Below are 17,129 nucleotides of genomic sequence, written 5' to 3' on the forward strand. Positions count from 1 at the left end.
GAGGGAAAATGGCGCCATTCCCCTGCCATCAAGCAGAAGGTGAAGTAATTCTCCTTCTGGAATAGAAGGAAGAAGGGTCTTGACCAAGTCCCAAAGGGCAAAGGATGCATGTGCGAACATGCAAGCCATATTTAATGCGCGGATGCCAGTACTGGCAGAGGCGAAAAGCTGGTGACCACACGTGTTAAAACACCTAGATTCCCTAGTGGGAGGTAACAATGGCAAGGCGGAGGAAGACTGCAAGTTAAAAGCCGCCTGAACAACTAGGCCCCGATATCCAGGGTGAAGGGACAGGCAGAGTGGATCATCTGGGGCAGGACAGTGTCGACGAGCAATGGCCCGATCAGCAGGATCACCAGAGGAAGGCGTCGCCCATGTGCCAAGCATGATGTCAAACAAAGATGCCCCAAGGGGCAGCAAAGGCTCCACCTCAACAAGCGCTCAATGTGGAGAAGATCCAGTAAAGGATCAGAAGGCAGGGAAACCACAGGGGGCTGAAATCGAAGAATCACTGCCGCCCTGTGAAAAGGCCGTGGTAGGCAGCACTAGCCTCAGTTGCCATCCGGGTAGGTGACAATAAACCGTCGGTAGGAGACGGCTGGAGACTAACCCGTCCACTAGACAGCAAAGGTGGAGGAGCCGGAGGCTGATCCGAAGGCCACCCAACAATAGGTACCTGCATCATGGACTGAAACGACCTCAGATCTGGGGAGTCCAGAGGAACATCAACCTCTTGCAAAAGAGGAGGCGCAGGCGCCGGCACCGACCCACGCCGTGTGGGAGTCGCATCAACGTCCGGGGAGTCGCATCAACGTCCGAGGAGTCGGGAGGAACTCCAACCTCATGCAAAAGAGGAGGCGTGGACATCGACACCACGGTGTCGACCGATGGCGAGTCGGAGTAGTCTCAACGTCAACGACCTCCAAAGAGAACTCGGTCTGGGCCCGTCCGACTTCAACACCACCGCAATACTTGAGAATGAAATACGTTGACAGGGTGTCAAGCCCGGCGCCGTCTCCAATGTCAGTGCAAGAAGCCGCGCAGGGCTATGCAGTGACTGAAGCGGTGGGCAAGACGGGCGACTGGGAGGGCCCTCTGGGCCGTGTCCCGTCAGCGTTGTATCGGCACTGGAACCGTAGTCGATTCACACAGCCGGCGCTGAGGACGAATCCACCGGCGAGGACCAGACATGAGTGTCTTCCACCTCTGTGGGACCCGAAGGCGCACCAGGGAGAGGAGGTGACCCAAAGTAAGAGTGGAGTGCTTTGGAATAGCCTCCATTTGGGACTGCGTCGCTCCGACTCCCAGAAAGGGAGGGTACGGAGGAGACGCCTGTGCCTGGCAGGGAGCGAGAGGAACGGGCGCCAGCGTCACACGTATGGGAGGAAGACCTCCGCGACTTACGCGTGTGCTTACCCACCTCTGAACAACATCTGCAGCAACGACCTCGGGAATGGGCTCGATACCGAGAGGCGACAGGTGCAGGACCGGACAGCCGTGCGGCCAGAAATTTCATGCGACGCTCCCTCAAGGACTTAGGTTTCATTTGTTGACAGGCGTCGCACTCTTTGGAGTCGTGGTTCACTCCTAGGAACCACATACAGATGGCGTGCGGGTCCATTACAGACATCTGACGTGCACAGGTCTCACGCGCCTTAAAGCCCGAAGGCACTGCACACTGTTCCGTGATACAGAAGGCGTCGAGAAGAGCCGAAAACCAGGCCAAGGGACCGCTGGTTTTCCAGGATCTGCATTGGGACACGTAAAAGAAGAAAACTGACGTCAGTGCGCTGGGAAGGGCATAGATGGCTTCGCTGACGTCACGTCCTTGGACGACGTCAGGGTGGAGCCGTGCGGCGCCGCCCCTGGCGCACACTGGTGCTGCTGTGGAAAGTTTTCCTGATCCAGTCTGATGCCTGGGGATATTCTAAGTTAAGGAATCTGTGGCTAGATGTCTCTATCAGATGGATGTCTCAGTCATTGACCACAGGCTCAATAGTGATGTTTACCTCGACGCTGTGCCATGAGAGTTCGATGACAATGACGTCCGCCTGGTTGTGGATACCAACTTTCAAGGTGATGGTTGCCTCTTCACCAAGGAGTGTTTCAATGTTGACTAATGGGGTCTCCTTATCGGAGATGCAACTCTCAGTGTCGTGCATATTCCAATGTTAAGCGGTGCATCGACACCACATTCGATGGTGTCTTTGTGGTCAACGGCGAACATACCAGTATTTTTCTCTACGCCATACCTTTCAACGATGACCAGGAACGTGTTTATGTTTCTCATGAGATCTACCTCAGTGTGGATCTTTGGAACAAGAGGAGGGCTCTTTGGAGAAGACTAGTGTTCCCCAAGGCCTCTTGTTGACCGAGCTGATCCTCTATCTTCAAGTCGAAGAAGACTTAACTTTTCCTGGTCCTTGAGGGTGCGCCTGGATAACTTCTGGCAGTGAGGACAGGTGTCAGGACGGAAGGACTCTGGCAGGCAGACAAATGCAAACTGTGTGGGGGATCAGTATGAGCCTTCTTTTTCCTACAGGAAGGACATTTCATGAAGAGTGATGGCATATATTGGCAGAAAATAAGAACTGTACTATCAGAAAAAAGGTTGTCAGTACTGAAGGTACTGGTTAATATCAGGAGATATTTTTGCAGACAATATGTGTCAAAAAAGCAGTGCTCAGTGCTCCAGGAGCTTAATAGAAAGATCCAGACACATGAACCGACCTAATTATCACCTGTGGGGCATGATGTTTTACAGGGGGTGCTATGAGATTCTTAAAAGCACAGTGCCTGTTTTATGGGGTTTTCTTTTAATGGTAGCCTATTGGTTATCAATGTCTCATATTACCTTCAAATAAAGGTTTGTCAAAGACTTCCTTTAGTTTTTTTCTATTAATGACATGAATTCTGTTTGTATAACTTTTGAAATGAAAAGTAAATGTAATCAGGCTTTTTTCCCGTCTCTATAGTGTGTGTGCGTATGTGTGTGTGTGTATCACAAGGTGGCAGGGTGCTTCATTAGGCTGCAGAACGCCAGGACTTCCGCACAGACTACCGCAGGCGCTGATGAGGCCATACCGGCCGAAATGCATACGCCAATTGTTTTTGAATAAAGGTGCTGCCGCTTCTCATCCCCTCCGAGGCTGCTGCTTCTTTCTTTGAGAGGAGGTATTTTTTGCATTTGTCTGCGCGCTATCCAGAAGCGCGGTTCAGTAGCCCCCTCATCGCAAGTGGCCAGGAGACTCTGGAACCTGCTTCGGCATTCTTCTTTTCTACAAGTTATTGTAACTCTCACTGGCTCGCCGGCAGTCCTCGCACCTGAAGCGATATTGCGAGACATTTCTCTCCACTTGGGCGGGGCCTTAATTCTCCCTGCTCACGCTACACAAGGGGCTTGGACCTATGGTTGATGGGGTCTGGGGACTGGAGGCTGCACCCAGAGTTTCAAATTCTGCGGTTTCATGGACGCTTTGCAGCGCACCTTGCCCTCTGCTATCTTCTTGTATTTACCAAGACCGCTCCACTGCCATACTCACCTGGGAGCTACTAATGCATCTTGGGACATGGAGTCCGCTGACTCACTCGGACCCGTCACATCGAGGATTTGCTTGCTGAGGGGCGGAGCTGTGACATTGTACCTATCACAAGGTGGCAGGGTGCTTCATTAGGCTGCAGAACGTCAGGACTTCCGCACAGACTACCGCAGGCGCTGATGAGGCCATACCGGCCGAAATGCATACGCCAATTGTTTTTGAATAAAGGTGCTGCCGCTTCTCATCCCCTCCGAGGCTGCTGCTTCTTTCTTTGAGAGGAGGTATTTTTTGCATTTGTCTGCGCGCTATCCAGAAGCGCGGTTCAGTAGCCCCCTCATCGCAAGTGGCCAGGAGACTCTGGAACCTGCTTCGGCATTCTTCTTTTCTACAAGTTATTGTAACTCTCACTGGCTCGCCGGCAGTCCTCGCACCTGAAGCGATATTGCGAGACATTTCTCTCCACTTGGGCGGGGCCTTAATTCTCCCTGCTCACGCTACACAAGGGGCTTGGACCTATGGTTGATGGGGTCTGGGGACTGGAGGCTGCACCCCGAGTTTCAAATTCTGCGGTTTCATGGACGCTTTGCAGCGCACCTTGCCCTCTGCTATCTTCTTGTATTTACCAAGACCGCTCCACTGCCATACTCACCTGGGAGCTACTAATGCATCTTGGGACATGGAGTCCGCTGACTCACTCGGACCCGTCACATCGAGGATTTGCTTGCTGAGGGGCGGAGCTGTGACATTGTACCTATCACAAGGTGGCAGGGTGCTTCATTAGGCTGCAGAACGCCAGGACTTCCGCACAGACTACCGCAGGCGCTGATGAGGCCATACCGGCCGAAATGCATACGCCAATTGTTTTTGAATAAAGGTGCTGCCGCTTCTCATCCCCTCCGAGGCTGCTGCTTCTTTCTTTGAGAGGAGGTATTTTTTGCATTTGTCTGCGCGCTATCCAGAAGCGCGGTTCAGTAGCCCCCTCATCGCAAGGGGCCAGGAGACTCTGGAACCTGCTTCGGCATTCTTCTTTTCTACAAGTTATTGTAACTCTCACTGGCTCTCCGGCAGTCCTCGCACCTGAAGCGATATTGCGAGACATTTCTCTCCACTTGGGCGGGGCCTTAATTCTCCCTGCTCACGCTACACAAGGGGCTTGGACCTATGGTTGATGGGGTCTGGGGACTGGAGGCTGCACCCAGAGTTTCAAATTCTGCGGTTTCATGGACGCTTTGCAGCGCACCTTGCCCTCTGCTATCTTCTTGTATTTACCAAGACCGCTCCACTGCCATACTCACCTGGGAGCTACTAATGCATCTTGGGACATGGAGTCCGCTGACTCACTCGGACCCGTCACATCGAGGATTTGCTTGCTGAGGGGCGGAGCTGTGACATTGTACCTATCACAAGGTGGCAGGGTGCTTCATTAGGCTGCAGAACGTCAGGACTTCCGCACAGACTACCGCAGGCGCTGATGAGGCCATACCGGCCGAAATGCATACGCCAATTGTTTTTGAATAAAGGTGCTGCCGCTTCTCATCCCCTCCGAGGCTGCTGCTTCTTTCTTTGAGAGGAGGTATTTTTTGCATTTGTCTGCGCGCTATCCAGAAGCGCGGTTCAGTAGCCCCCTCATCGCAAGTGGCCAGGAGACTCTGGAACCTGCTTCGGCATTCTTCTTTTCTACAAGTTATTGTAACTCTCACTGGCTCGCCGGCAGTCCTCGCACCTGAAGCGATATTGCGAGACATTTCTCTCCACTTGGGCGGGGCCTTAATTCTCCCTGCTCACGCTACACAAGGGGCTTGGACCTATGGTTGATGGGGTCTGGGGACTGGAGGCTGCACCCCGAGTTTCAAATTCTGCGGTTTCATGGACGCTTTGCAGCGCACCTTGCCCTCTGCTATCTTCTTGTATTTACCAAGACCGCTCCACTGCCATACTCACCTGGGAGCTACTAATGCATCTTGGGACATGGAGTCCGCTGACTCACTCGGACCCGTCACATCGAGGATTTGCTTGCTGAGGGGCGGAGCTGTGACATTGTACCTATCACAAGGTGGCAGGGTGCTTCATTAGGCTGCAGAACGCCAGGACTTCCGCACAGACTACCGCAGGCGCTGATGAGGCCATACCGGCCGAAATGCATACGCCAATTGTTTTTTAATAAAGGTGCTGCCGCTTCTCATCCCCTCCGAGGCTGCTGCTTCTTTCTTTGAGAGGAGGTATTTTTTGCATTTGTCTGCGCGCTATCCAGAAGCGCGGTTCAGTAGCCCCCTCATCGCAAGTGGCCAGGAGACTCTGGAACCTGCTTCGGCATTCTTCTTTTCTACAAGTTATTGTAACTCTCACTGGCTCGCCGGCAGTCCTCGCACCTGAAGCGATATTGCGAGACATTTCTCTCCACTTGGGCGGGGCCTTAATTCTCCCTGCTCACGCTACACAAGGGGCTTGGACCTATGGTTGATGGGGTCTGGGGACTGGAGGCTGCACCCCGAGTTTCAAATTCTGCGGTTTCATGGACGCTTTGCAGCGCACCTTGCCCTCTGCTATCTTCTTGTATTTACCAAGACCGCTCCACTGCCATACTCACCTGGGAGCTACTAATGCATCTTGGGACATGGAGTCCGCTGACTCACTCGGACCCGTCACATCGAGGATTTGCTTGCTGAGGGGCGGAGCTGTGACATTGTACCTATCACAAGGTGGCAGGGTGCTTCATTAGGCTGCAGAACGCCAGGACTTCCGCACAGACTACCGCAGGCGCTGATGAGGCCATACCGGCCGAAATGCATACGCCAATTGTTTTTGAATAAAGGTGCTGCCGCTTCTCATCCCCTCCGAGGCTGCTGCTTCTTTCTTTGAGAGGAGGTATTTTTTGTATATATATATATATATATATATATATATATATATATATATATATATATATATATATATATATATATATATATATATATATATATATATATATATATATACACACACACACACACACACACACACACACACACACACCACACACACACACACACACACACACACACACACACAGGTATCAATATCAAGTAGTAGTTGTATGGTGCGACTTATCACCCATTATCCAGGAGCTATGGTGCAGGTATCAGTCTTGAGTCCCTTCCTGAAATGAGCCAGCGAGGGTACAGTGCACACATGAAGGGGGGAGGATGTTCCAGCCTTTGGTGGCGAGGAGGGAGAAGGATCCTCCTCCGAGTGGCAGCGGCGAATATGTGCTATCTGTGCGAGGGAGAGTTGTGCGGAGATTCGTGGTCGGTTGGTGTCAATGCAGGTGGTGGTATATATATGCAGGTCGTTGGTCATGGAGGACTTTGTAGGCATGGGTCAGAAGCTTTAACTGGCATCTCTCTGGTCAGGGAGCCAGTGAAGGTCCTTCAGGTACTGGGTGATGTGTGTGCTCTTGGACAGGTTGACAATCAGTCTGATAGCTGTATTCTGGATCATCTGGAGTCTTTGCATGAGTTGGGTGGTGATGCCTGAACAGAGTGTGTTGACGTAGTTTAGTCAGCTGGTGTTGAGGGCCTGCATTACCTTTTTCCTGGTGCTGGTGGGAAGTCACATCAAGACTTTGCAGAGCATGTGGAAGCAGGCTTTAGTAAGTGCGGTGAACTGACGTTCCATGGAGAGTTTGCTGTCCAAGATGATGGCGAAGTTACGGGCGTGGTTTTTTGGGGTGGGTTTGAGCTCCACCTGCCACCAGGATTCATTCCAGAGCACGGGTGTCTGCTGAATATCAGAACTTCAGTTTTTCAATGTAGAGCTTCAATCAGTTGTCCTTCATCCAGGTGGCGACGTTCTACATACAGTTGTGGAGGTTAGTTTTCGTTGAGGTGGGGTCCGCTGAAAGTCATAGGATAAGCTGGGTATTGTCAGCGTAGGAGATGTTGTGCAATCTGGCGATATCTGCAAGTGCTGTCATGTAGATGCTGAAGAGGGTTGGACTGTGGGATCATCCTTGGGGTACAACACAGTTATATATATATATATATATATATATATATATATATATATATATATATATATATTATAGAAGTGCTTTGGGGTCCCAGTACGCGGATGGGACTATTCAATGCTTATGACTATTGATGAGGGTCCCCTGAAAAAGAACAAATGTTCTTTCTTCAGATTTGTTCTTTGTGTAAACTAAATTGACTTGTTGTCTGTTTTCTAGTTTTCAATTTCTCTCTCGATTTTTCAGTTTTGGTCGGTGATCCCTTCACAAATCTTTGACTTTCCCTCACACACTGAAGAAGGCAACCATCTAGAGGGGCTTCCAGGGCAGGCATCATTCCAAAAGGGAATGAAAAATAGAGGACTAGAAGAGACTAGGGATTGGACTCAAAGGTTAATAAGCCCCACGAGTACATACAGGTCTCTTTCTGCTGTGCAGTGAGGTTTAGGAAAAGTTGACCTTATAGCAGCTACCTGCAAAGTAGTAGCAAGTTGTATTTCCAGAAAGCAGCATAATAAAGGTGCCTTCACATTCTGTCGCTGTCTATTTGGGACATGTAACTAAACCAAACCATTGCAATTATCTGGACAAAGCTGAAGGCTTAAGCTGCCTCATTTAGCTAACATGACAAGTCTTACTATTTGTGTATGTTCTGCACAAACAAGATATGCCTTAGTCTTACTTTTGTATCCTTTGTATAAAAATATATGTACGTTTAAAAAAAACTCTCCTTGTACCACTATCACAACTGTAGTTTAAGACCAACTTGAAAATACCCAAACTATAAATAAGACAAGAAATAAGAATTTTGCCAATTTCTTAGCAGCCCAAGCGGTGAAAGAGGCAAGCTGCCTCTTTCACCATTCTGCCTAACATGAAATGCCTAATTGAGATTTGTCAAGGAAAGCAGAGACAAACTGTCACACACAATACATTATGCATTCAGTTTCTTTCTATTCTAATAAACATCTAGAATGTACACAAACATCGTAGCCAAAGGTACCCTCAAAGCTTGAGATCCCACCCAGAATTGAACAAGATGTTCAAAGATACATACATGGTAAGAACTGCTGCTGCCACCTCCGCTACCTCCTCCACTTCCGCCGCCATAGCCATATTGACTGTTAGCCCATTGAGCTGGTGTGGTGTTCTGATTCTGCCCTTGCCCAGTCACTGCTGCAATAGCGCTGAACATCTGGGATGTCATGGTCTGTGGCAGCGCATTAACAGCTCGGGTTAGGTCTGTCAAGGAAATGGCAGACACAGGGATTCATTACTGGATTCAATTCTCAGAGACCTGTCCATTACTGAAACAGCATTTAGGGTCCTGGAGCCTAACTAGCATTATGCACTAACAGCACTTACCTGCTATGTTAATGTTGGCAGGAGTAGCGTTAACAGAGCCAGGGGTTCGGGACCGGCTGCTGCTGCTGGGAGTGACACCTTCACAAAACAAAGAGAAAAATGTTCATTAGTAAATCAAATTTATTGTAATTACAGGAAATTAGGTAGAAAAACAAACAAACCATGTTAAAGCCACTCGACAGAGTACACAACAATAACCCATTATCAGCTCTAAGGAAGAATCTTAGAATGTAAGATCTCAAGAAAATGGGGAAGGCTGGTAATGAAAAGACAGTTGGGGTGTTTTTTTTAGGTCCAGACATACATTCTCTTCAACAAAAGGATTGGGTCTAGGTAAAGGCCCACACAAAACACCTCTTTAAGCCGCGCTCGAAAGAGCCTTTCCTGGTCCACTTGACAATTGGAACAGCAGTGAAATGTGTTGGTCTGGCCTCATGGGTGCATGGTTCACAGACAAAGAAAGCAATACCACCGGAGCAACAGCAAATCGAAAGCCATAGGGAGAGCTACCTGTTGCTTTCACTACAAAGACAGGCTACCGCTTAAGGTCGAGAAATATACATGTTTGCAACTAATGGTCAAGCAAGGGTGCAAATAAGGGCCCATGCACGTTCTAGTGACCCTCTGTTCTTAATGGCTGTGACCTCAGTAAGAAACACAAGGAAGTGGCCCCGGTTGCTGGCCGTATTATGCACCTTTTTGCTAACAGTTGTGACTGTATTGCTTATTGTCGTCAAGGAGCATGGAAAGATCCAAGAGACTTAAGGAAAACAATGACCCACAGTTTATGATTAATGTATCTGCTACTGTTGACCCTTTCAAAGCCTTGGTTCAAGTTAGAATCTTTATATGGAGAGAGACAGGAGTCTGAGATGAGAGAGCCTGGCTCCTGGGGGTTGAGAGGAGAGGGACGGGAGTATGAGAGGGTAGAGACAAAGATAAAGTCAATTAAGACTCTGCGCTGAGTAGGAGCCTCCTGAGGAGCTCCCAGTTTGGGGATTACCAACTTGGTAGTTATCCCCGTATAAAACTGTCTCACTCGGCTCTCTTTCCCGCATGCCCTTGGATCGGACAGCGCACCCCCACCGAGGCTCAAAGCTAAATCTAAATCGGTCTTCTACTAACCCGCAGGCTCGACCGCCGCGGCTACCCAGGTCCACGCCTACACACTGCCTGGACACCAGCACTGATTGAGGTAGCTCCGGGACCAGTCCGTTGAGGCGGGACAGAGACACACTGCGGCGAGCCCTTGTTTCTGCCAGGTCCTCCGATCCCGCACTGCATGCCTCCGAATTTCAGTGATCTCCTGGTGCCTGTGGGCGACTCACTGGACAGGCACCATTTTCATGGTCTCTCCTGCTGCCCAATGGTGTTTGAGACGTGTTCTTGCCTGCGTCCGACAATCTCCGTCCACGCAGACCTGATGGGAGCCCCCCAGCCGCAGCATATTCGGTGGGCCCTTCTCCTCCACTCCCGACGCACAAGTTACTACTTGTGTAACGATATATCTGTAAGAGACATTAGTTAGTGATAGATTCCTTACCTTAGAATATCCCCAGGCGTCAGACTGGATCCGGAATTTTTTGCGTAGCAATACCCCTGCGCGTCGGTAGGCGTCGTCTGCGGCTCCGCGTCCGTCGTCGGCGTCGTTAGCGCCGGAATGACGTCGTCGGAGTACTTAGACGCCGCCCATGCGCGCTGACGTCAGTTCTGATACACAGCTTTTCCGCGCCAGATACGCAGAGCCATGATAGAACCAACACTGGTGCCAAGAAACTAGGGCCCTGAAAGGGGATGACCTTAACCCTAGATATCGGTTCGCAGAACGGGGAGGATGGGTGGGTCGGTAAGGAATCTATCACTAACTAATGTCTCTTACAGATATATCGTTACACAAGTAGTAACTTGTGCATCTGAAAGACACGTTAGTGATAGATTCCTTACCTTAGAATAGATACCCCAGCAATACCAACCCCGGTGGTGGGTCTGCGAACCAATAATCACACCAGAAAGTCCTGGAGGACGGAACGGCCAAAGAAGCCATCCCTCCAGACTTGACTGTCCAGGCAGTAGTGTCGTGCGAACGTGTGCAGCGAGGCCCACGTAGCTGCCTGGCAAATGTCCTGTAAGGGCACTCCCCGGCCCAGGGCAGTTGTAGTTGCCGTGGCCCGAGTGGAATGAGCCCTCAAACCAACAGGGGGCTCCTTCTTAGCCATGGAGTAACATGCCTGGATACACAAGATGATCCAGCGAGAGATGGTCCTCTTGTGTACCGCCTTCCCCTTCTTAGCACCCACGTAGCCAACAAAGAGTTGGTCATCCACCCGGAACTGGCGTGTGCGATCCAAATAGAATGAGAGCGCACGTTTTGGGTCCAGACAGTGGAGCCGCTCTTCCTCTTTAGAGGAATGCGGAGGCGGAATGAAGGTTGGCAAGGTGATGGACTGCCCGATGTGGAAGGCTGAGACAACCTTGGGCAGTAAAGATGGCTTGGTACGCAACACAACCTTGTCCGGATGGACAGAAAGGAAAGGTGGAGTACAAGAAAGGGCCTGGAGCTCACACACTCTTCTGGCAGAGGTGATGGCAACCAGGAAAGCAGTCTTTAGAGTCAGAAGACGAAGAGGACAGTTGTGAGTGGTTCAAAGGGAGCGCACATCAGGAAGGTAAGAACAAGGTTCAAGTCCCACTGGGGCATCACAAAGGGAACAGGAGGGAACATGTGCGTGATGCCCTTAAGAAATCGATTTACAATAGGGGACTTGAACAAAGAAGGCTGATCAGGTAGCCGTAAGAAGGCAGAAAAGGCAGAAAGGTAGCCCTTGACAGTGCCCAGAGCAGAGCCCTGCTGGGCAAGAGAAAGAAGGAAGAGGAGAACCTCAGAGAGGGGGGCAGAGAGGGGATCCACAGCCTTTGCTGTGCACCATGCCACAAATCTGTTCCACCTGCAGGCGTACACCGACTTTGTGGCAGGACGCCTGTCTGCCAGAATGACATTACAGACTTCGGGAGGCAAGTCAAATGGCCTCAACTGTCGCCGCTCAATCTCCAAGCTTGTAGGTGGAGACTGGACAGGTTCGGGTGGAGGACCGTCCCCTGCTGCTGCGACAGAAGGTCCTCCCGAAGGGGCAGACGAATCGGGGGATCGACTGACATGCTGAGTAGCTCGGGATACCAGTATCTTCGTGCCCAGTCCGGAGCCACAAGGATGACTTGGGCCCGGTCGCGCCTGATCTTCTTCAGCACTCGGGGCAGAAGTGGTATAGGCGGAAAGGCGTACAACAGACCGCAACTCCACTCGCGACGAAAAGCGTTTCCGAGCGAGTGCCGCCTTGGAAATTCCAACGCGCAGAACCGATGACATTGCGCGTTCTCTTCGGTGGCGAATAGATCTAACCAAGGCTCTCCCCATTGCTGAAAGAGGCCTTGCGCCATGTCCGAGTTCAGACGCCATTCGTGATCCATCATGCACCGACGGCTGAGTTTGTCCGCCCTGGCATTCAGAGAACCTGCCAGGTGTTGAACTACCAGGGTCACACCCTGACTTTCCAGCCACTGCCAGAGGCGCAGAGCCTCCTGGCATAGGGTCCACTACTCCACCCCGCCCTGTTTGTTGCAGTACCACATGGCGGTGGTGTTGTCCGTGAACATCTGCACTACACTCCCCCGGACAGAGGGGAGGAATGCCTTCAGCGCTAGACGAATCGCCCGTAACTCCAACAGGTTGATGTGGAGCAGGGCCTCCGCCGGAGACCAGAGGCCTCTGATCTCCGCCTCTCCCATGTGGCCACCCCAGCCCTGGAGGGACGCGTCCGTCACAATTACGTGCTCCGGGTGGGGTAGGGTGAGGGATCTGCCACTGACCCAATCAGTCCGTGAGCCACCACTGCAACTGTCTTGCAGTGCCCTCCGAGATCAAGACGTGATCGGACAGGTTGCCCTGATGCTGTGCCCACTGAAACTTCAGGTCCCACTGCAGAGCCCGCATCCGCCACCGGGCGTGACGCACCAGTAGGATGCAGGAGGCCATCAGCCCCAGAAGCCGCAGCATCAACCTGACCGAGACTCGGGATAAAGGCCGAAAGATGGGAATCAGAGCCTGAATATCCCGAACCCGCTGTTCGGGAGGGTAAACCCGAAACTGCGCCGAGTCTAGAACCGCTCCAATGAAGAGGAGCTTCTGAGAGGGACACAGGTGCGACTTCGGCACATTGATGGAGAACCCCAGCAAACGCAGGAGGTCGGCCGTAGTCTGGAGGTGGCTGACGACTGTCTGGGGCGAGCCCGCCTTCAACAACCAGTCGTCGAGGTAGGGGAAGACCGACACCCCTAACCTGCGCAGATGAGCTGCGACCACCGCCATCACCTTCGTGAACACCCTTGGGGCGCTGGTAAGGCCAAAGGGGAGCACGGTAAACTGAAAGTGCTCGTGGCCTACCGTGAACCGCAGGTAACGCCGGTGGGCCGGCAGGGCGGGGATGTGAAAATAAGTGTCCTGCAAGTCCAACGCTACCATCCAGTCTCCGGGGTCTAGGGCAGCTAAGACCTGAGCCAAAGTCAGCATCTTGAACTTCTCTTGACGGAGGAAGCCGTTGACGTTCCGTAGGTCCAAGATTGGGTGCAGGCCCCCCTTGCCCTTCTTGGGCACCAGAAAGTAGTGGGAGTAACATCCACACCCTACTTCTGGCCCAGGAACGCGCTCGATGGCCCCCTTGGCCAAGAGGGCCGTGACTTCCTCTTGCAGAAGTTGCAAGTGATCCCCCGACACGCGGTGGAATTGCGGTGGCATGGCTGGAGGGGTCGCCTCGAAGGGGAGGGAGTAGCCCCTTCGGACGATTTGCAGCACCCACCTGTCCGATGTGACAGTGCGCCAGTGGAAGTGGTGATGGCGAACCCTGCCTCCCACAGGCGTCACATGGGCCTGAAAGCTCAGACTAGGAAGGCTTGGAGACAGGTGCTGCGGAGGGAGGTGTGGACTGGCCTCGCCGCTGACCCCGACCGCCGCCGCCACGGCGGTTTCCATGGCCGCCACCGCGCTGCTGGGTATTCTGCGGTGCGTGGCTGGCAGCACGTGTGGGGACGCCCCTTCTGTGGCCACGAAAGGAGCGAAAGGCACCCGATTGCTGGCGCGTGGCTGAGAGGCCTAAGGACTTGGCCGTAGCCCTGGAGTCCTTAAAGCGCTCCAGTGCATGGTCTGCCTTGTCGCCAAAAAGGCGACGGCCATCGAACGGCATATCTAGGAAGGTGGCCTGGACATCGGCCGAGAAATTGGCGGACCTCAACCAGGCGTGGCGGCGAACCGCCACCGTCGTTCCCATCGCCCTGTCCAGTGAGTCCATGGTGTCCAGTCCACACTGGATAGAGTATCGTGCCGCATCTCGACCCTCCACAAGAGCTTGGGCGAGTTTAGCCCGGACCTCCTCCGGGCATTGTGGCAGCACGTCCACGACCGTGTCCCACAGGGTGTGGGTGTAGCGGCCCAAGAGACACGCGGTATTGACAGACCGCAGTCCCAAACTCAGGGACGAGAACACTTTCTTCCCGAACTGTTCGTATCTCTTGGATTCCCGATCGGGCGGGGCCGTCGGGAATGCGGTCTGGGAAGTGGAGGCCTGGATAACCAGGCTCTCAGGGGTGGGATGGGTGGACAAAAAGCAAGGGGCGCCCGGAGCCGGGCGGTAGCGTCTGGCCACGTTCCTATCCACAGGCGGACCCGTGGCGGCCTTGGACCAAGCGCCCACAAGAACGTCACATAAGGCTTCATTAAACGGCAGCAGAGGCTCACTGGAGCTTGCCTGAGGTTTAAGAACCTCAGTGAGGAGGTTAGTCCTCACGGCCGCAACGGGGAGCTCAAGGCCCAAGGCCTTGGCTGCCTTCGTTAACACTACACTATAAGCAGCCCCCTCCTCCGTAGCCACGGTGGGAGGGGAGACAAATCCAGTGTCTGGCGAGGTGTCAATACCACTGGCCTCCCCAAGCACATATGTCCAGTCCTCTTGAGACTGGCACTCCTGTGCCAGAGGGTCCTCAGACCCCTCCCAATCACCTCCGTCATCAGTCACCTGTAACTCAGGGTCAACAGACCGGGCCTCCTCATGGAAATAAAAATCTCCAAAGGCCGTTCCGGCGCCAGAGTCGGACCGAAGGGAAGATTGGGGACGGCGCCCGCAACGGGTGCCGGGGGCGACACCCTTGGGGCTGGCGCCGGTGAGGTCGTCCGGCGACGACCCGGATCCGGAAGCGGGTCCGGTGAGGTCCTGCGGCGCCGGGACCGAAGTCGCCGGCGGCGCCGGGGCCGAAGCACCCGGCGGCGTCGGTGCCGAAGCGCCCGATCCGCTAGGGCCTCCAGCCGGGACCGCTGGGGCCCGGCCGAGGAGGGAGGGACTTCATGGCCATGAGGTACCGCTCGACCTCCTCCGGCGTCGTGCCGTGCCCAGGGACCCAAAGGTGAGGGGCAGGCGGCGACGCTTGCGACTCACTTGGAGCCCCTTGGGCGGTGTCGCCCGAACCCCCGGCCGCATCGTGCGAGCGTCGGGGTGGGTCGGAGGAGCGATGATGCCGCTCTGACCTCTCATGCCTCTTACCTGAGGACTTGGATCATGACGACCGATGTCCACTCCCGGAGCTGCGGGGACTCCGACCCCGCGACCAGTCCCTCGACCTCCCGTGGGACCGGGACCTGGAGCGGCGCGGGGCCGACTGCCGGAGCTCGAGCCGCTTGCGGGACCCTTCCCGCCTAGCCTTCGACGTCAGGGCCCGGCAGTCGGAGTAGGTGCGGTCGTCGTGGTCGAGGCCTAAGCACTTCAGGCACCGGCGATGGGGGTCCGTGACCGACATCAGTCGGTCGCACTTTGAACAGGGCTTGAACCCAGGCATCCCTACCGGCACCGTTGGGAGTCGAAGACTCGAGTAGAAAAATGATCAAAAAGATCAAAAGTTTTAGTCAAAAAATGACTAGGGGTAGAGCTTCTCCAGATCTGCACTAGCTGGCGCGGAAAAAAGAAGAACTGATGTCAGCGCGCATGGGCGGCGTCTAAGTACTCCGACGATGTCATTCCGGCGCTAACGACGCCGACGACGGACGCGGAGCCGCAGACGACGCCTACCGACGCGCAGGGGTTTTGCTACGCAAAAATTTCCGGATCCAGTCTGGCGCCTGGGGATATTCTAAGGTAAGGAATCTATCACTAACGTGTCTCTTTCAGATAGTTAGATCGCTTGTTGCCAGCAGGGGGCTGGGAGCACCGGCTCCGTTTGTGGACTCGTACGCCATTTCTATTGTTGCTAAAGATGTCATCACTCTGACCTGCCTTGAGCCATGTTGCTCAGCAATGGTCACCGACACCTTTTGTCCTCCGGCATCGGGATTTTTGCTGCCTTTGCTTTGCCTGGGTCCTGCCAGGAACACGGCAGCCTAAAGAGATATCGTCATAGACAGCCTTGCTGTTTTGGACCCCCGGACGCCGGTGCCACACGTGGCGGCCCTCCTTGAGACAAGCTTCCTCGGCAGAGATTCCCGTCCTAAGTTCCAACTCTTTCAGTGTGGCACTATGATGATTATTTGGAACGCAGTAACAGTTGTGTTGATTGCTTCCTTCTGTCCATGCTTCTTGAATACTGCCTGACTTTAAAATGGCGGAATTACGATGATAATGTATTAGCCTGCCATTGCCCGACTTTAAAATGGCAGCGTTTCATATTTTTCTTGATGACTGTTTCCCTCTCTAGTTTTATCGGGAGTGTTAACCCTTGCCTGGAATTAGTGGGATTGGGGCGCTCCTTACATTTCATGCGGATTGTACTACTACACATCTCATTTCTTTATTAGGGGTTTCCTTTTTCAAGGACAATGGTTGCTAGTGTCCTTGGAAACAGATTGCCATATTGGGCCTGATGCTAGGCCTCATACCCGGAGAAGCACGCCACTGATCTTGTGAATGAGGTGATCCTTTTTGGTCATTCCCAAATAGATTGCAGAAGTCTTGGGGCCTTTATTGCCTGTCTTTAATATGGCGTATATCGGGTTCCTTTCATTCTAAATTGTAGAAGTGTGCAGATGTCACAGAGTAGCCTTTGTTCTGCTACCCGCCTATATCTTCCGGGATTGGCCTCCCGTAGCCCTGTATGCCGTCCAGTGCAAGTCTTTACAGCCGAGACGAGTTAAGGGATGCCAGTACTGTAGTGAATTTTGGGCCCTAGTCACTGACACTGCACAGCAAGATCTCTGTGCCTCCCAATGT

At 53.1% G+C, this 17,129-nt stretch overlaps 1 protein-coding gene across 1 annotated transcript in view; it reads right to left on the reverse strand.

Annotated features, from left to right (window-relative positions):
• Positions 1-17,129, reverse strand: part of SUPT6H (SPT6 homolog, histone chaperone and transcription elongation factor) — a 1,180,384-nt gene that overhangs the window by 80,944 nt on the left and 1,082,311 nt on the right. Inside the window, exons 34-35 of the mRNA XM_078680107.1 lie at positions 8,890-8,967; positions 8,582-8,766 (exon numbers count right to left, since the gene is read on the reverse strand). Of these exons, the coding sequence (XP_078536233.1) occupies positions 8,582-8,766; positions 8,890-8,967 (263 nt within the window). The remainder of the gene's footprint in view (positions 1-8,581; positions 8,767-8,889; positions 8,968-17,129) is intronic.

The sequence above is a fragment of the Lissotriton helveticus genome, chromosome 3_1 (genome assembly GCF_964261635.1).
Source record: "Lissotriton helveticus chromosome 3_1, aLisHel1.1, whole genome shotgun sequence".
NCBI classification, from domain to species: domain Eukaryota; kingdom Metazoa; phylum Chordata; class Amphibia; order Caudata; family Salamandridae; genus Lissotriton; species Lissotriton helveticus.